Source organism: Tetrao urogallus (genome assembly GCF_951394365.1).
Source record: "Tetrao urogallus genome assembly, chromosome: 5".
Taxonomy (NCBI): Eukaryota; Metazoa; Chordata; class Aves; order Galliformes; family Phasianidae; genus Tetrao; species Tetrao urogallus.
Window position 1 is genome coordinate 11,156,729 of NC_136818.1, and position 20,367 is coordinate 11,177,095.

The 20,367-nt window shown below is 38.2% G+C and overlaps 1 protein-coding gene across 1 annotated transcript in view; it reads left to right on the forward strand.

The window, feature by feature from the left end:
* Positions 1–1,196: 1,196 nt before the first annotated feature.
* MIGA1 (mitoguardin 1) overlaps positions 1,197–20,367 on the forward strand; it is a gene marked incomplete at both ends in the record, with an annotated part of 32,128 nt that continues 12,957 nt past the window's right edge. Inside the window, 6 exons of the mRNA XM_079536558.1 lie at positions 1,197–1,295; positions 2,596–2,773; positions 3,293–3,429; positions 4,747–4,873; positions 5,316–5,452; positions 6,158–6,281. Of these exons, the coding sequence (XP_079392684.1) occupies positions 1,197–1,295; positions 2,596–2,773; positions 3,293–3,429; positions 4,747–4,873; positions 5,316–5,452; positions 6,158–6,281 (802 nt within the window). The remainder of the gene's footprint in view (positions 1,296–2,595; positions 2,774–3,292; positions 3,430–4,746; positions 4,874–5,315; positions 5,453–6,157; positions 6,282–20,367) is intronic.

Genomic DNA, 20,367 nt, shown 5'->3' on the forward strand with positions numbered 1-20,367 from the left:
TGAGAGCGCACCGAGCCTACGGCCGAGCGGGACCGCGGCCACCCCGCCCCTGCTGAGGATGTGCCTCGGGCCCCGGGGACGCGGCGCTCCGCCACCCCGCGGGCCGCGGCGAAGAGGTGACCGCAACGGCAGCCGGGCCGCGGGCACAGCGCCCCCTCCCGCAAGCGGACGGGCACACACCGGATGCGGCCGCTCCGGGCGCGCCCCGCACAAAGATGGCGGCCGCAGGCTCTCGCCCCGCCCTGCCCGGCCGCTTGCAGGGGAAGGCTGCCCTGCGGAAAGATGGCCGCCGCGGGTCGTCCTCACGCGGTAGGAGCCACCTCCCTAACGACCTCGGCCGCTTCCGCGCCGGCCCGGAAGCGGATCCGCTCCGTCTCCTAGCAGCGGCGGGAGCGGGGAGGGAGCCGCCCGGGGCGGCTTGTGGCTGTGCTACAGGTAACGAGAGCGGCACCCGCAGCGCCGCCGCACAGCGGGACTCTGCTGGTACCCGGGATTTGGGGTGGGTGCCGAGGAGCGCGGGAGCCGGGTGCCACCCGCCACCCGCTTGGGCCGGCGGAGCGCCGCGAGGCTCGGCGTTCCCGCCCGGAGCTCCCGGGGTGCCTGTACGGGCAGAGAGCTGCCCTGTGGGGATGTCACCCTGCGCCGAGGTGCGGTTGGAGGTTTGCGCTATGTTCAGCGTCGGGAGAGGGTGGTGTTCATCTCAGAGTGAGGTTACGTCAGGCTGTGGTATTTATTCCTTATCGCGTGTCTGTAGATACGCTGAATCTCTCAGTGAGAATCTTCCTGTCTGCCCCTGAACTCTTTGAGCTGGTGCGTATGTTCTGCTGACAGTAGCCATCGTAGAGCTGTCTTGTGTACATTTTGAAGTATATAGGCAGTGAGCTTTCGGGTAATAAAGCAGACGGCTTTCTGTAGATCCTTCCTTAGACACACAGCCCTTTGCAGAGGACAGTTACAATGGGCTGGAGCCAGGCCAGCAATGCACTGCTTTTTCATTAAGCACAAATCCCTCTGCGCGAGCATCGCTCAGATGAGTCGGGTACCTGTTATCTGAGGGCAGCGGGCCTGTTGAAGAAAGTTGTCCTGGGCTTACGTTGCATAATTCTTCATCCTTTGTTTGACAGTATTCAGAGGACATCTGTGACTGATGTTTTCGACGTAATTCCACTTAATGAGGTTATGGGAGAGAAGGAGCCATGTCAGAGGAGGCTGTTACCGAGGCACGCTTTTCTCTGAAGACAGTGGCTCTACGGGCATTTCACCTTCCCGTGTCTTGGTATCACTCTCTCACACAGGTAATGCACACGTTATCTGAGTATTATAATTTGTGATACATTTTTAAAGTTTAATTGTAATATTATACTCTTTCTTCTGATCTTAATATGAGCTAAATTTGTGAGGAGTGTCTTGGCCTTAGTATCTAGAATAAGTTTCTTTTATCTTTTCCTGCTGATTGTGTATCATCATATATCAGACTAAGCAGACAGCTTTTTCTGCAATGTTTGTGTGTCTTCATTTTGTATAATCAAAATACCTGAACTATCCTTTCTGTAGAATTTCCAGGTGGTTAAAAACTAAATGTAGCAGTCGGTAAAATTTTGGGAAACAGTATGGAGTGCAGTCTCAAAGACTGGCAGTACCACTCTCCAAGTTAATCTAAATGATTACTCTTAATCAGAAATCAAAAAGTGTACTTCTCGCTCCTGAGTCACTTCTGCTTGATTAAATAAGTGACAAATTACTAAAATGAGGCGGTGAATCTTATAAAGAATAGAACCAGATTATTTTTTTATTATTTTTTTGCTTGTTTGTGTTTGTTTTATGCATGGAAAGATTGTCCAATATAACATTTAAGGCTCTATTAATTGCAGAATTTTCTTTCATAAATGGACCTTGTGTGATTTCTTTCATTGACGTAGTGCTGTAAAAATAGCAACATGGTTAACAGTCCCTCACATTTGGGTAAAGAGTATGTTCATTCTGACCTTTATTTTCAGGTTGGTAGGCTGAGAGTGTTGTGAAGCTGATACTGCTTGTATGCAGGGAATATAAGATGTGTCCCTAGAGCTACCTCAGGACAAATGCAGGGGGGAGTTGCTGTCATTACATTGTAGAGATCCAGAGAAAAGAGGTGCTAGTTGCCTGTAACCATGTTTGATAAGTGATAGAGTGAAAAACATCAGAATTACTTGAAAACACTGCAGTTATGTCCCTCAGAGAATAGGTACATTGAAGAGTGAGCCACGTTCTCTTGCTGTAATACACAGAAAGGGAGTAAAGAAGGCTTCTATTTGGCTTTGCAAAATGTGGCTCAGAAATGATTTTTTTCTATTATTCATGTGACAAATCACTGAAAAGAATTTGTAATATACCTTGCAGTGTGGCTCTCAGTGCAGCTGTAGATGTCCCACCAATCCCTTTGGCTCTCACCTGGCCATCACAAAATTTAAGAAGTAATTTGTCAATAATAATAATTATTTCTCAGGGTGAGAACAGAATCTCTTAGTTCCTTAGATGCCCAGATTGAACACACCAAAAGGAGTCCAGAGTGAAGAAGCATGGATTTCCAATGAAGTCACATACTTTAATTTTCAGATAAATCTTTCACCTGGTTTAAAGAAGCTGTTCACAGTCACAGCAGTGAGTGCAATATCTGTCATTTTTCTGGCCCATCATTTCAAAAGAAAACGTGGAAGGAAAAACAAGCAAGTGTCCCAATGGGAGCCAGGTCATCTACTATTAGAATGTACCAAAGCAGCTGCGTCAGAAAAAGGTATACGAAGGAACCCCAAAGTCTTTGTTTGTCTCGGGGGGAGGAAAGGGATGTGGAGGGGTCAGTGTATGTAACAGTATATGAAGCCATTTTCCTTTAATGTTGAGAAGATTTGAACTGTTGAAGTAGAAATTGTTAAAAACAGAGTTATGTTTTATAAGTTAACTAGTCATCTTCTTGATTTTAGTGTTTTAACTTTAAATTTGAAACAAAGTATATTTCATCAGTAATATACTAACAGTTGGATTTGCAGTTCTTGGGGATGTACATCAAAATTAACAGAAGCAAATCTAAACTTTATGGAATGGGAAAAGCTATGCTTAAAATGCATGCTTATTGTCAGGGACATGGACTATTCTAATTTGTAACTTCTAACATAGAAATGTAAGTGAAAGAATAACTGTTTGCTTCTGAACTGGATTTTATTGAAATTACTGGAAACAGTTCTTGCTAGTTCTTGCTAACATAAGATCTGCTAGTTTTAAACCTTCTTCAAACTGAAAATGTTGTATCTAATAGGTTCAAGTTGTTCCAGTAGCCGACAAAACTTGACTCTTTCTCTGAGCTCTGCCAAGGAAAAAGGATCACAGTCATGTATCTATGCAAATGGAGGGCTTTTCAGTAAATACTCTGGTTCAGTTCAGAGTCTGGTCTCAGTAAGTAGAAGTGTTTTATGGCATTTCAGTGTCACTGTGTATTGGGGTCACACCTAGTGGTTTCCCTGAGCTGAAACAACTTTTCTGAGTAAGCTGTATACGCTGCCTCTGAAGGATAGAGGGGCTGACTGAGCAGATGACCTCTTTGTGGAAGAAGCTACTGTACTTTCTACATTGTGAAAATAGTTTTTGTCAGAGATTTTATGCAACTGTAAAGTAAATGGGACAGCCCATTCATTCTGTCCCTCTGACCTTTCCTGTCTTGTGTCTAACAACTTCATAAAAATCCAGTTCACGAGATGGAATAAGCCAAAACTATGCTATTCAGTGCAGCTGAAAGCAGGATTCCCCTTGTATCTTGCACTCAGTTATACATTCCTGGGTATGTGTATATATATGTAATGTAAATATGCGCACACAGCTTTGATGCATTTTAGACCTTTTAGTGAGTGAAGTGAGTTTACTGACTTGGCAGTAAAATCACTTGTAATAAATCAAGATTGAATGCTTTCTTGTTAGATTAGTGAGTTGGACTGAATCTCCAAAGATTAGAATTTACACAAGAGTACCAGAAAAGCCTGAATGTAGAGAGATAGAGAGACCTTCTCAGCCACATCAGCTCCTCCTAAACTTGCAGTCTGGAACAACAGGTCCCGAAAACGCTCAGAAACTTCTAGAGTTATATAACTCACTAGCACAAATGCCATAGGAAGGAGAGCTTAGTGCAGTTCAAAGGTGATAGAAAGAAGAACAGAGGTGAGAACCACTGAACCCCTAGTCAGAATACTGAAATAAATTAATGTTCCTTGTGTGTCTCTGCTGCATTGTAGGTGCTATGGTGTGTGTTTTTCATGGTGCAGATGATCTTTGTTTCAGTGATCAGCATCTCTAATTAGAAACTTTTTACAGAGCAAGAAGCTTAATACAGCGTAGTTTCTTTAATGTTGCACTGGGAAGTGGGTTTACAACACTCTAGACAGTTATTTTTGAGACATTTTCTGATTTTTTAATAATCTACAGTCAGATTTACTTGGACGATATTGTAAATCAATGATTACTTTCATATTTTAGAAAAAGAGCAGTGCAGACTTCCAGAACATTGCTGTTAATTCTAGGGTATGTTTTTCCAAAGAAACAGTTATACGTGGCCTGATAATAACTGCGCTTTCCTAAAATCTTTTAAAAAGTAATCTGTAGATAAGACTTGGACTATAATGTACTCTAGTAGGAACGTAATCTTAAGGATACTCTGTATAACAACAGAGTTGTTATAAATGCTTCTAAATCTTGGTGTTTTTAAAATGTATTTATTTTTAGGTTCAGAGTGCCACCTCTTGTCACAGCTGTGCTTGTGCCAATTCTAATTCCTGGGATAAAGCAGATGAAGAGGATATTAAGCTTGTTAATATTCCAGTGACTACACCTGAAAACTTATATTTGATGGGTAGGTTATCATCAGAATATTCAGCATCTACCAGTAATGAAAGTAAATAATTGTTTTTATGATAAAATGGCACCTGCATAATATTACTGTATTTTTTTTTTTCAGTGTCCTGTGGGCACCTAAGAGCATTTCCATAAATTAATGAAAACCTACTTAATCTAGTGTTGGGAAAATCAAAACTCTGTATTTTCAAAACGTATATTTGCAGTAGTAAGCTATAGGTTTGTTCTTAAATGTAAATAGGAAAAAATACTACAGCCCTCATTGATTTAACCATATTGTGAGTTTCTTCATCTTAAAAAAATCAGATGGCTGTTTTAAAAGCTTGCATTTCTGCTGTAATCGTGCATGTTATCTATATAGTTTCCTATGACTCTGAAGTATGAATACATACCAAAGCTGTGTGCCTGATGGAATGGAGGCATTCCTGATGTTCCTATAGGTATGGAGCTCTTTGAAGAAGCACTGCGTCGATGGGAGCAGGCATTAACTTTCCGTAACAGGCAAGTGGAAGATGAAGCAAGCTGTAGTTCCATCAAGCTGGGAGCAGGAGATGCAATTGCAGAAGAAAGTGTAGAAGTGAGTATATTTAATCTACTTTTGCTGTCCAAACAATTCATTGCCTTTTGCTACCTGGATCTTATAAACTTCTAATGTATTCGCCAAAATTAAGAGCAATTTCAAAGAACGTTCATTTGAAGGATATCCAACTTTTTTTCCCCCCTTTCTTTTATTAGTGTTGGGGAAAAAAAAAGTAGCTTTATGTATTTCTTGTCATTTGCTGCTGCATCAATGTTTACTTCTGGACAGTAATACTGTTATCAAGTTACCAAGCATTTCTTTAACTAGTTCTCTCTCTTGGATCATCTTTCTTGTACAGCTGTGAGAGAAAATCTGCTTAGCAAAAATACTAGTCTTGGAAAAGATGATTTGTGAATGTTAACAAATAGTATGTTTGAACTTTATCTGTATCTCTTTGTTCTCGTGAACTAAATGATTAAATATTTTAAATAAACATACACCCATACAGCTTTCACTCTGCTGCAGTAAGCATAAAAATATTTAAAGATTTAGGTTGTATTTTTATTATACTGAATCAAGTATGTGTATCTTTAGAAATGCGTGTGTATTCTGGATATTGAAGTGTTCATCTGACAGAGTCCTTGTGCTGCTCATAGGAAACTAGTGTGGCACAGTGAGCTCTTTAAAGACTGAGAAAGATTTCTTTGTTAAATCCAAGAATATAGACTGTAAATAAATGGAAAATCTAATGTCTTCTTGCAGGATATTATTAGTGCTGAATTCATCCATAAGCTTGAATCCCTGCTTCAAAGAGCTTATCGTCTCCAGGAGGAGTTTGAGGCCACCCTTGGGACCTCTGATCCTGCTTCTCTGGCTAATGATATTGGTGAGTACTACTGTTTTGTTTTTATTGCTTGTATTAATGCCTCTTGTGAAGGGAACTCATGGAAATATCCACTGAGTAGAGCTAATAAACAGAATAAATTCCAGATCTTTCACATCATTATTTAAAGCTTAAAGCAGTATTTGTATTTTAAATAAGAATGAACTGCTGAGAGGATTTTTCCCGCTCATAGATTGTAAGTATATGCAAGTATTCTCAGAATTCTTCTCAACTCTCTAAAGTTTATCTTGACTCAGGTATTTAAAAACTTATGTAGTAATAATATACATCCCTCTTCTCACAGCATAATTGTATGAGAGCATTTCAAACAAAAGATTCATACGTTGTAACGCTATAATAGAATGAGAAGTACAGTGATAATAGCAGCGATCTACAAGAGAGCCCTCACCTCCACTGCCAGCCCTTAAATGAGGTCTGGGAAGGAGCTGATCCTGGCTTCACCCCTTCTGGTTACTTAGGTGCATTGCTTACACCTGAGCTCCCCTGAGTTGGACCTGTCTTCCCACCAGGTACTCAATTACCATTTCAGGCCATGGCTTAGCATTTCTGCTACATATGTCTTCTGAATATTTTAGTTGTGTAGCCTGGTGTAACTTTAAAAGAAAGAAAAAAACAACAACAACAACAAAAAATGACCTGGCCCATAACAAAATGAAACCAGAAGTTCAGAAGAAGATATCTATTTTCAAAGCTTTTGTCCTTAGAGATTGAAACTTGAGGTATGAGTTACTAAACTTGGGATGTTGTAACGGCAAGTCTAGTAAGAGTAATTGCTGCCAGACATGCTGATTTTATTTAAAGAATTGGTTTAAGGTGTTCCTAAAGCTTGATATCACTGCACCCATTCATAATTCAGTATCAAGCATCTGATTTCAAATAACTGTCAGACTTCAAAGGCAGAACATGTTCTGGGATTAGTTTTAGTTTGTAGTCTTGTTTGTTAGACTTGAGCTTTGGTTTGGCTGGCACAAGGTGGCAGTGCTCTCATCTCTTTGCCTTCACATCATTCTGCACTTCTAAATACAGATCTGAGTAAGGTGAGAATTAGATGAAAGCTGGCTTTCTGCTCTGACTGCGTACACTTGTAAACATACATAAGCAGAAAAGTGTTTGGATGTTTTATTTTGATGTCTGAAGCCATAAGCCATAAATAAAGTTGCAGCATGTGTACTTTTTAAAATAGAAACTTATTTGTAGCTTTTGTCCTCAGGCAAGATTAATAAAATAGAATTCAAGGGGCTCAGTATATTTAGTTGCTGATTTGTTGTGTTTCCCTGGAAGTATTTTAAATTGTGTTGTGATTTTTTTTAAGATATGATAATTTTATTCTTACCATGAATACTCTGACCATTCAGTTATTTTCAAATGTTCTTAGTAGAAATCATTTGTGATCTCCTGAGTAGATGTCATCAGTTTTTTCATTGTGAAGAAATGAAGAATTGTGCTGGGCTGGATGTGTCAGGGCAAAAAAGTAAAGAATTCATTTAGTGAGCAGTGCTTCAGTGTTCTGGATTTGGGTTTTTCGTCATTATTGCATATTCATGACTTGAACAGCAAGTATAATAGCAGAAAATGGATCACTTTTACAGAAAGTTATTTTAGGATGTAAACAGAAAAACATCATCTCATCAAACTTTGTGGCGCTTAAAAGATTTAATACAGAGGATGGTTTTGTCCCCTGTTTGTTAGATATAGAAACATTTATTCACTCACAATTTGACAGATAATTTACTTTCCTGTAAAATATGATTACTAGATATGATGTGTGAATGTTTGAAGAAGGATATTTCTAAGATGAGTGTTTTTTGATAACTTTTCTGGGAAAAGTTAGAAAACTGTGTTTGGGAGAATTGACAAAGCTTTCTTATATTTTTGTTTTTCCTTTAATTTTTACTTGGTAGTCGAGTGAAAGGAAATGAGCTCTCAACAGATCTGCCCTTACACCCTCTAAAATGTGTATGTTAACATATAATACTCATTTTATTTCACTTCTCTTCAAAGCTTTGTATAACTCTCTTATGAAATGGTAGTCCTGGATAATTCACATCTAAAACTTATGAAAGAAGCTGGATAAAGAAAGCACCCTAATCCATCACTTACTGATCATCTGTCTTGGAAAGAGGAAGGTGTTGCAAATGATGGGGAAATTGCCAATAGGGTTACGAATGAGGAAGAAAAAAAGGGGGAGGGGGCTGGTGAAAGAAAAGGCACAACCCAAAATGTCATGCCGATGGAAGAATGGAGTTAATAATTCCCTGTTCTGTTACCTCAGATGATAAAAGCTGTAATTAGTGCCAGTCGATATGATTTCTTGGGAATTAGCTTTTCTCAAACTGTGTGGGTTTTGTTTTTTTTGAGAGAGATGTGCAATTTTGAGAAGCGATATCGCATGCAGTAGATGATAAGAATTAGCTTGTTGACTTGAACGTTTGTTGATGATCTGCCCCACTATGAAGGGGAAGGTTTGTAGAAAACTATTTTAGGACAATTTATGGTCAAACACTGTAATTTTATCAACTATGTAGTTGATGATAAAATTGTTCACGTGACTTGGAGCTAATGAAAAGTAATCATTTAGGGCATTAAAAGCATTGAGCAATGAAAATGAAGGGTTAGTAATACTGATATGAATTATCTTTTTGTGTTTGAATACGGGCAAGTATGGATTGCACACAGACATGGGAGATATTAAAAATATAAATAGGAAAATTATGCTTCGCAATCCATGTAAGCTACCAGCACAGTGCTATAGGGGGAAAAAAAGCCAACAAACACTACTAATCTTTAACTATGTGACAAGGACAGTATCAGTGAATTTGCAGAGATACAGTCTTGTTTCTATGTGGCTTTAGGATACTGTGTACCAGTTCTGTTCTTCATACTTCAGAAGATAAGGAAATACTAGACAGCTCCAAACAAGCCATATAAACGATGCGTGTTTTGAAGAGACAAGCTCATAACAGGTTTAAGTCGTGTGTTTAGCTGTTCACTGAAGAATATACTGAGAGGAGACTTGCTTCTTCTGAATAGCTACTTACACATGGAAAAGTTATGTGATAGTAGGCAATATTTAGGCCTGGTTGTCAACGCCGTAACTATATCCAGTTTCTGCTTGTTCAAGTGAAACAAATTAAATTCTGAATTAAGCTTGCCTTAAAATGTGTTGAGGATATTCCAGAGTTTTAGATAAAGATGTTTTGCTCTTTTTTTATTGTTATTATTTAATGGTGTTTTGAGGGAAGATTTGTGTCCTTTTGAGAGAAAGGGATGTGTGTGGGGCTTAGATGGTCATTGTAGTCTTTCTAGCATTTGACTGTCCAGCATTATGACTGCTACTTTTTTTTTTTCTTTCATCAACCTCTGAGAAAAAAAACTTTGTTCTCTTTAAAAGGTAACCAGAAAATGCTTTGCTGTATTGGTTTGCTTGGTTGTATTTTTCTCCCCTCTGGTTAGATATATGTCATGATATTTTTTCTTTCAGTTTTCTCCATTTTTAGCACTTGTGATTAACCACAGCTGGAGACAGGGCTCTGGCAATGGGGCAGATGCTATCAAGTGTTATCAAAAGACTTGCTATGAAACATCTGACTTTCCTTATTACAAAAGCTTCAGTTACAGTGAGCTCCAAATCCGGCCAGGAGGGAAATTTTTGAAGTTAAAATCACCCATTGTTTTTTAATTTTTCAGTTTTCTCTGTACACTATTTGGCCAAACCTCTGGGGCTACTGAAACCACTCTCCCCCCCTACTTGTTTACTCATGAGAGACGTTGCTCCTTTCAACATCCTTAAATGTTGTTCTTCCCAGGGTCTAATTTTCTGTAAGTAAGAAGTTAGTGCTGTTGTTGACTGATGTTCTTCTAAATTCTGGGCTCCTTGCTTTCCAAGCCTAATAGTTTGACAGTTGTGTGAGCTGTACCAGTCCCCAAGGTCCCCATTGCTGTATAGCTCTGTGTACCATCAGCACATTCCACTGTGGAAGACTGAGGAACGAGCGCTGCAAGCAGGGACACACTGCTGACATCTGTCTCAGACCACAAGCTTGCTTTTCTTTTTGTGATCCCATTTACTAGTTGAAGTTGTCTGATGTAATAAACAATTTGCCAGCATGCTTTGAGAGATAGACTTCTGGAGGAAGCTAGTGTTAATGTGCTACGTGGGAGAGTCAGGAGCAAGTTACCTGGGATACTGTTAGAATACAATCACTTGTCACTGCAGCTAGTCTCTTTCATGATGTGGCTGAAGTGCTTCTCTGCTGCTTGCTGTGACAGGTGAAAGATGGCTTGTCAGGGCAAGCAATCATCACTTGAAGTGGTTGCGTGCTCTAGTCGAATATTCAACTTTACACCTGCTAAATAAATGCCTCTTGTGGGTAGAATTCTGCCAGGTTGTTATTGCTGTTATTAATTGCAAGTCATCTCTTTCAACTCAGTAACCTATTGTTGAGTTAGAAATGAATACAGCCCTGGAAAAGATTTACATTTTAAAAAGATAAAATAATGGAATGTAATTGTGTTCACTGTGATCACACTCCCTACTGGACCTTTAGAATTATCATAGAAACCAGCAAGCTAAAAATGATTTCTAAAGCACAAGAATTTCTGGATGTGAAATTAAAAGAAATACGTAGCGTGAAGCTGCTGTTGGTTTTGTGCTGATTGATTCTCTTAGGAATGAAGCCTAGGACTAAGAGGCCCAGAAGCTGGCTTTCCTGGGGGAGGCATAAGCTACTCTGAATCAGAAAGAAGGCAATTCACAGAAAACTCTCATCACCGTAGTTCTCCTTGTCAGTACTTAATTCCTAATTCTTAAAACTGTTATTTTGATTTTAACTGCGAAAAGAAATGCTGACACTCAAGCTAATGGTGACTTGTATGTGTATTCTGTCCCCTAAACGTTTTGGTAATATATATATTTTTATTAGTTACATTTTAACTTAATATCTGCTCATTTAATTTTTTGTTCATCCCTTTTACAACTAATAAAAGATCTGTCGTGAAGGTCTGTGTTGGATGATAGGTATGTCTGTTTCTTTTTTTAATTTTCTCCTCATGCTCCAAGATATGCCTGGCATTTGGGAGAGAATGAGCACAGCCTTTAACCTAGTGACAAAACGCTTGGGAGAACCTGCGTGTTAGAACCCTTTTCTCTAGCTGCTCTTAAGCAGGAAAGCCTTTGCATAATCAACGAAGCTATTGAAGAATCATTTTTATATATTTAATCAGCACAGACTTCTGTAATGTTTTGCTGTTAGTGAACGCGTGAGGCCTGTTTTTTTCCTTCCTGCTTATAAAACATAAATGGAAAGTATTTAGTTTGAGAGTACCACACTTGATTTGGTTGCACACAAGAAATATTTCTGTTTCTAATTCTCAAATAGGCACCAATTAGAAGGTCAGCAGTTTTTATCAGTTCACTTAGTTGTGCTGCCTAGTAGCACATACCATAAAATAATTTCCAAGGTTTCACTTTTTATCACCAGTTGAACATTTTGTTTGCTTCATGTTCCCTGAAGATAAATTTACATTATGTGATTTCTTCATTTCTTGGAGAAATACAAATATTTTTTTCTAGTGTACGGAGAAACATTCTTCCCAAGAAATCTTTTCTAAATGAAAGTAATATCACTAAGTTTGAGCAAGCCCAGACAAGCTACTTCAATCCTATTTCTTAAAAAATGCAGATTTTGAATTTAACTTAGCACTCACAGTTTGTGGAAGTTCAATAACTGCTGAAGCTTGCTGCATTTTGCTGTGACCTCTCCTGTATTACAATTCAGTGCTGCAACCAAATTGTCATTTTGGATGCATGATATCACAGATATCTGAATTGTAGAGGATGTTCTTCAACTGTCAGTAATATCTTAGACTTTGCTCTAAAGGCATCGTTGGCCAGAACTAGTAACACTTCTTCTCCAAATTGCATTTGGCAAAATTCTTCACCCAAAAGTCCCTAAAGGCTGAGATCGTGAAACTGGTAGTTAAAGGTTCAATTTAGAACTGTAAACAAAAGTATTTTGGCAAGCTTGAAATGTATCAAAGGATCATAATGCTTGGATTTCTCAGCAATATTCTGTCAGTTTTAGCAGTGTCATGCTTGAAAGTCAGAACAGTTTTGAATGGACCTGCACAGAAGTTATCAGTACTGAAAAGGTTAGTGTTTGATAATCTGTATTTCTGTGTTGATATTTGATAACCCGGAGTGTATGCTTGTGTTTCTGCTAAAAGTGGAAGCTCAGATGCCTTTTCACAGCACAGTAAATATATTAGTTGCAATCTTCTCAGCAGTGGCTCAGAATAATCTTTCTTACTGTACCAGAGCCAACATTGGAGATCCCTTATTGTATGTTAGCTTGGGGTGATGTGGCTAGAAACTTCTGAAAATACTTCAAGTAAGATCAGAAAGTGTCTAAATACAAAGTCTGTCTACAATTTCTCCGTTATTTCTCCTTCTTCCTGACAACGTGAGAGCAGCTGCAATTATTTCTTCCCCAATGTCTCCCCTTAACACAAGCTCTCTGCCTCCTTCTGGTTATCCAGGTAGTGCTTCATCATTCATAACTTTTCATCTTCATTCAGAATGTATTAATGAAATTACGAATCAGATTGTAATTAATGAAGAGCATAACGTAATTAAAGTAAGCCTCAAAACAAAGATTAGATTGGCTTTTTACAAATATTGGAATAAAATATTTTTAATATTCAGTTAGGTATTATTTGGTGTTTCATTTTGCAAGAGGAGCAAACCATGAAAGTCAGTGATGACTGTCTGACCACAGTTCATATTGTCAAAGATTAGACTATATATTGCTCCATAGACAGAAATGAGATGATGATATAAACAGAAGGTTATTGGAAATTAAAAGCTGGTTTGTGGCGGGGCAAAGTTCTTCATCCACCCAGCACTGAAGTTTGAATTAAAACCCACAACCTGCTGAAATGGTTAAATAAACGTATAAATATTCCTTGATTGAAACACGTAGTGTGGAACATTGTGGCATTGCTTTTAAGGTAAGTACTTACTGCTGAACAGTAAGGAGAGCATTACAATTCAAAGCAGAACATCAAAACAGCTGAACAGGTCAGATGATAGGTACATGTAGTCCAATACTTTCCAATAGTGATTGGCAGTAGATTTGAAAGGTGTTTAAGAATAGACTGCGTATAAAAGAGCCTTCCTTTAGCAGAACTCTTGGCTTCCAGACTATGGCTAGAGGCTGCCATAGCCAAGTTTACCTCTGACCATCTGTTTTCAGATCGGACCTCTGAACATCCCTTTGAATCATTTTATGCTTTCAGCATTCACAATGTCTTATAGCTATGACTTACCACACCTTTATCATTTTAAAATAATGAGATGAAAAAAAATCCACCTGGTAAGAAGGGAGCAGTTGCTATGAAATATAATAAATCTTTCTCCCTGCTATTTATAATTAAATCTCTTGATATGTTCCTTTCTCTCTTCTCTTTTCAACCTTCTTGTGCGTACACAAAATCTTTGTGACTGTTATTTATTGCTCCACATTTCAGTTGAACTCTAGTCCCTCGCATCTCCTTGTGTGAAAGCCATTGCATACTTGTGTTTATACTGGATAGCTTTCTGCATAGCTTTCTGCAAGCTTCGATGTATACTCTTTCTGAATATTTTGGTCAAAATTTAGTGTATAAAGTTCATATGATGCAGACAAAGTAAGGGCTTATAGTGACATAATTTCTGTCTCCTGATAACTTCTGTCATTCTGGTTGTGTTTTCTACAATATGACCAAAGAACAATCACTTCACTACACATCTATTTTTTGAGCTGTTCCTATTGTTGGGTTCTTGTAGCTCAGGTTGTTCCTGTGCGTTCATTTGCTGTTACTAAATAGCTAATCAAGTGGTGAAACAAATTAGACACTTAATAAGCTTCTTCCGTGACTCATTTTGTTCAAACTTAAAATCAGCTGGCTTGAGTGTCTTGCTTCTGTAGTGAACTTCGTTCCCTCGTTATCCCTTTGCTTTTTCCATTTTTTTTTAAATCTGTGAATTTATTTTAATGAAAATGTGGCCCTGTGTTTCAGCCCACATTTTTATGGGAATCTTTCCATCAATTCTTACTTTTCTTTTTTTATTATTATTATTAATAATTAAATTAATTAAATTATTATATTAATTAAATCACTTATCTACAAGCTGATTGATTATTTCAGGAAAACTGCACTTCCTTTTCAAAGGTGGAGTGGGGTTCTTGTGTTCTCTGGGCTTACTGGCAATCCCCAATAGATCATAATTCTTTATTATACCTTTCATCAGTTGTTTGTTGCAGAATTCATTCCTGCTGCCTGTAGTTAGATAGCAATGGAGCCCTTACTAATAGTTTACATTAAGCTGCCTTTAATTTGTGCCACCAGCTGTTGTGAAAAGCTGTGAACAACACTCAGTATTTTATCACTTTCATACTTCATCTTTTTTGAAAACTCATTGTCTGCAATGCCTTTGTGTGTTGTCTGTTCCTCTTACATTTTATCTGTTGCCTGTTCTCCTGCTTAATTCACATCTGTATCTTCTCTGTGTAACTTCTCTGGTTATTTTTTGTGTTTGTAATTGTTTTTTGCCTTTTCACACATATCTACCTATTCTTTGCTTAAGGGAAGGTGATCATTTCCATCCCACATCAGGAGTGGATTTCTTAAATCTTGCCTTCACTTTGAATACTTCTGAAGAGTGGTAAATATGAAATAAGTGGAAACAGCCTTCCAAAGGCAGGAAGTCACACTGTTGGTTGTTCTTATTATTATTTTTATTCCTTTTTTTTTTTATACCACTTTTCTTCTGTGATATTCTTAACAAGTTAAGAATTTACAAATTCTTTTTCTTACTAAAGAGGATGTATATACACTTAAAGTCTCTGTGTTTATATACATTCTGAATACAAATGTTCCAGAGGCAGGAAAAATTATACCAGACAAATGGCAAGCTGTGGGGGAGGGAGAAGTGTTTATTTTTCTGGCTGGAGTATTGCAGTGTGAGGTTATATAAACTGATGATCAAGAACACGTTTTGGCCCACAGGCCTAATTCCTGCTTCAGAACTTCAACTAGAAGTAATTTATTGTTGCATTAAATTCTATTTTAAGGGAGGCTTGTCTGAAACATTCTTGGGGAAAATGAAAGGAGGGATGGGGCAAGAGAGATACAGACAGACTGATAGTTCAGTTTAAGAGGACTTCAGATCTGTTAGTTTGGTAGCTTAATCTTAAAAACGCGTAATATCAAGATCAGGTATTGACAGAATCATACAAAATCAGCAAATTTAGTTCTCAGTACTATAGCTCCTCTATCAATTCAGTAGGTAGTTGATGCTAAAATAAATCAATTTTTACCTTCAGTTTATGTTCAAGGGGTTGCAATGAAAACACTGCGTGCACACATGCAAGAGCAAACTATTTTTCTTACTCCACGTGCCTGCTGTGTTTGAGTCTCGCTACCCATTAAGTCAGAGACCATGTCTTTTCCTAAAGGCATTTTTAGAATTTTCTTTCAACTTTTGTCTCAACTTTCCTTCTTTTCAAACTTGAACCCATATGTATGGGTATACCTACTTTTGTGGAAAGTTGTAGCAAAAGGTGCTGTGAACAACAAGGAGAGTAAAATTTGTGTTTTGTATCAGTTTTCAGTCACGCATCTGCTCGTGTGCTCAGCTACAGAATCTTACAGAACTGTGGTTTTGAGATTGAACTATGAAAAGCCTGTCTTACTTGATGGTATGTCTGCTCTGTACACAATGTCCCATCTTACCTAATAATCCTGTTCGTAGCAAAGTGCTGTGGAGTATCTGATTCAGGAGTATCTGATTCAAGAGCACATGCTGATCACACGAGGCTTTGTTCTCTCTACTGCTATTTAAAGCTGTCCTTGTTCTACATACTGAAATGCCTGCAAATGTTTAAAGGCAAACATGTAAGTATTTCCAGATCGCAAAGAACAGATGCAATTCAGACTTTATTTTTAATTAATGATGAATAAATAATATATTGACTAGTTTGCAACTTGAACTACATATGCTGGAGTAGCTGATAAGCAGTGTTGAGTGCTGCAGGTCGGGTGCACCGATTGTTAAATATAATTCAGGTGTTAATTCAGGTGTCGTTACTAATGCATTTAACAATCTCAGTAATTCAGAGGAAGAACTTTTTATTCAGTATTAATTTTTAAAGATACTTGTCTAATTCTTTCTTATTATCCAGAGCAAGAGGAATATAAACAGGCCTTAGTCTGTGGGGTACTTCAGATATTATTTAAATCTTAGTGTTTAAAGTTACATGTGTACCTTGCTAATTTAGGTTCCTGAAGAGAATGCTGTGTGAAACTGGGTTGGCAGAAGTCAGTTGTGTTCCAGAACAGATTCACTGCAGTCTGCACAATACTGTAACATTTTTCTGCCCTGAGGCAGTCTGCTTTTTAATACAGAATCTGTTAGTCCAAATAAAAAAATACATATTTGTAGATTTTTATTGCCGCTTACTTGACTGAGTGCCCGCAGTAGTTGGTTCTGTCTTCCTAACTTAATGCCTATTACTGGGATAAAAACGTACCCACCTATCTTTCTTATCACTGCCTTCAGTCCTGCAAGCTGATCACGTGCATCTTAACGTGATCACATTTCAGGAGTAAAGTGTTCTGTACTTTTGAAATACATTTTTATTACCAACTGCTAGACAGTACACTTTTCTTTCAACGTAAGAACAAATGAATACGTGGGCTCCTTTTGTCAGTCTCTCTCTCTTACTTTGAAATGCAAATATCCCTTAAGCATAATACTATGGCTAAAGAAAAACCTTTCCAACAATTGTGTGTTTAAAACGTCACTTCAAAGAGAACATGGTGGATGATCCCATACCCTTAGACTGTCCAAGCAAAATAGTCTATATTCTAGTATACAAAATTATATATATATATATATATATATATATATATATATATATATATATATATATAAAGCTATTTAAAGAATATCATAAGGCAGACCGTTTCAAAGTTTCAGCCAGGAAAAGGAGTGAGAGGTACCACTAGAAATGAACTTGTGCAGATATCTTGTTGTGGTTTTTCTCTTTTAGAATTTTGTTAGATTTACCCAGGTATGTTAAGACAGAGGCCAAAGGGACAAGTTCATTTAAATCTGAGACTGCTTTCAAGTCTGGTGAGAAGGCTTTTCTACCTAAACTGCTTATGGATGCCTCTGATATAGGAAACATATTAAATGAACTGATTCTATATGTGTAAACCTCAAAGTTAATATTGTATTTCCTTCTCCTTTAAACATGGTGCTACGTTTTGAATCTGCTCTGCATCACAGTGAGTTAATGTGGTATCACACTATATGTGACTGAACAGACCATTCTATTGTCAGCAGAAAGTGCATGTGCAAAAATAGTGGCAGGTTGTGCTTGTTTTTAAGATGTGAAGAACTAAGAAAAGGCAGTGACGTTCAAATCTGATGACTAAGGCATCTGGCAATCTTCACAGTGCTGTGCTATAAATCTTCAGTGGACAGCCCACGTTTTAAAATAAGCATCATGTGAATTCAGACTAGACTTTGCTATGGCCAGAATAGATGGTATGCCTTCTGAACTACAGAAGAGCAGAATGCTCCTATGAGGGGATGTGGTGGCAACTTTGTTTTATGTTTTCGAAGTCTACGTTTTCAAAGAAATGAAAAATAAGTTTTATGGACAGAGACTTAACAGTGAGACGTAGTTTATACAGAATATAAATCTCAAATTTTTTTCAGACACTTAGATTCACATTAGGCAGAGAATTAGAATTAGGCACAGAAAGCATTTATTTTATATTTACTAAACTGATTTCTGAGCTGTCAGCATGTACAATGCATTAGTTCAGGTTATCAAGTACATATCAGGTGCTTCTGTATTTTCTTAAAGTTCAAGTTTGAACAATTTAGCACCATGTGTGTTTATCTTGCCTCTTCTTTGAGACATGGAGAGTTTGTAACGCTGTGAAGTCTTTCAAGTTTGAGATTTTGGTTTTAAAATAAAGCATGCCACAATCATTCAGAAAGTTTTCTCAGTTCACATTCTTTACAACAAGAAATTTGATTATCAATTTCTGACCTTTCAAAAAACAAAAAAAAACCAAAAAAACTATCAGAGAATATTCAGTTACGAAATCTGTGGAAGGCTTGGTTAGCAAATCTAGGTTTTGAAAGAATAATTCCATTTACCAGCAATTCAGAGCATCAGACTCATGTTAATGTAGCTGTGTCTGATAGACAGGAAATAAACCATACTAACATTCTTGTCTTAGGTACACTTGATGTTTACTTAGACTGCAGTGATTACTTTTGGACAGGCATTTTGTGCTGTGTTTTCCTTTGCTAGATGAGAACGTTCAAGGCACTTGATTTTACTGTTTTAGAATGTACAAGCGGCAGCCAACTTGCTCTGTTTTATACATCAGTAAGCATGTGATCGTCAGCAGATAACAGAACTTCATGGACAAAGTCAATATCACAAAGGTCTGAAAATAACCAAATTATTTCAAACGTTCTGGAAATTGCTTTTATTTCTTTCTGAAGTATGTGGAAAATCTCTTAAAGATTACAAGGTTGTTTTAGGCAAGTTTTATCTTTTTCCAGACATTTGTCTGCTTGAAAACTACTGAGGCATTTGTTAAGAAAGGTATGATCAGACGACTAGTTAGCTTGACCAAAGATTGCCTTTAAGGTCTGTGTAGATCTATGAGTATGAGGAGAAAAGTGAAATTGTGAATGCCCAGTAGTCAATGCTGTCCCATGTCCAAGCTGTTCCCTTCCATTGAACCACTGCTCTGGTGGCTGAGCTCCTTGTCAAGCACTGGCAGGCAGAAGTTGTATGCTCACCACAGAGCCTGCTGGAGGTGGAGACACAAATCAGCAGTCAAAGTGGGCGGCCATCAGCACTGGAGTGTGATATTTTTTACTTTTTTTTTTCAATGCATCTCTGATTAGCTCTTGCTTAGCGTGCTTGGGTCAGCATCAAAGCAATCCTGACAAAAAATGGCCTCACCATGCCCACTCGCTATGTCTCTCACTGCCATATCTCCAAATCTCTTGAACACCTCCAGGGGTGGTGACTGCACCTAGGCAGGTGTTTTAGGCAATAGCAGCTTTGTTGATATCCAGTAAAGTGAAATGCCCCCAGCTATAAGCACCTTCTCATGCAGATATCTGTGTTACTGGTGAACGTAAATGAGGAACCTAATGATACCTGTTCAGTCAAGAGTGGTCTGTGGTCACCCTACTCTGTCCATGGCCAAACTTTAACAACTGCTGTATGACAGTCATCAGAAAGTTCCATCGGAAGGTAGAGATTACTTCTTGTCATGTTTTTAAAATGAGTAGAAAAATCCACTGCCTTCTAGGTGCTGCATCCTGGAAGACTTCATGTAATACATTAGTAACTATTTGGTAGGACTGATGACTTTTTAAAGAATATTCAGTCAACACTGTCAGCGTTATGACTATTTATAAATGTAAATAAAGCTGCCTCTGATGCTTCAGCAACAGTGCTGACAAAACACTGCTGCATGTGATCCAGCTAAGACAGCAACACATTCTTTTGAAATTGAATTGTGTGTAATTCATGTTGCTGTGCTTTCTCAACTTGATTATTGTAATTATTGTAATTCCTTTGCTTAGGCGTGAAGCCACGCACCCAAGGGATCTGACTTTTGCAAAACACAGTGGCTGTCTGGGGTAGCCTGGCAGAGCAGAGGGAATGTGTTACTTTTGGTGTACCCTGACTTTTCATAGGTGAATTTCTCTGCAGAATTTTCTCCTTTCCAGCATCTATCCCAGGAGCTGGCTGTAATTATTTCACAGAAGGGGTTTTTTCTTCCCCATTCTGCTTTCCCACCCATCGTGTTCTGCTGCAGCGAGTGGCTGAGGGACAATAGGAAGCCATGGCTTTACTGGTAGCATTCAGAACTAGGTTCCTTAACTCTCGGTGAATTCTTTGTCAGCAGATAAGTGCTTTCCTTTTTTAGCTGCTGCATGCAAACTCACACCACTTTTCACTTGGGGTAATAGAGAAGA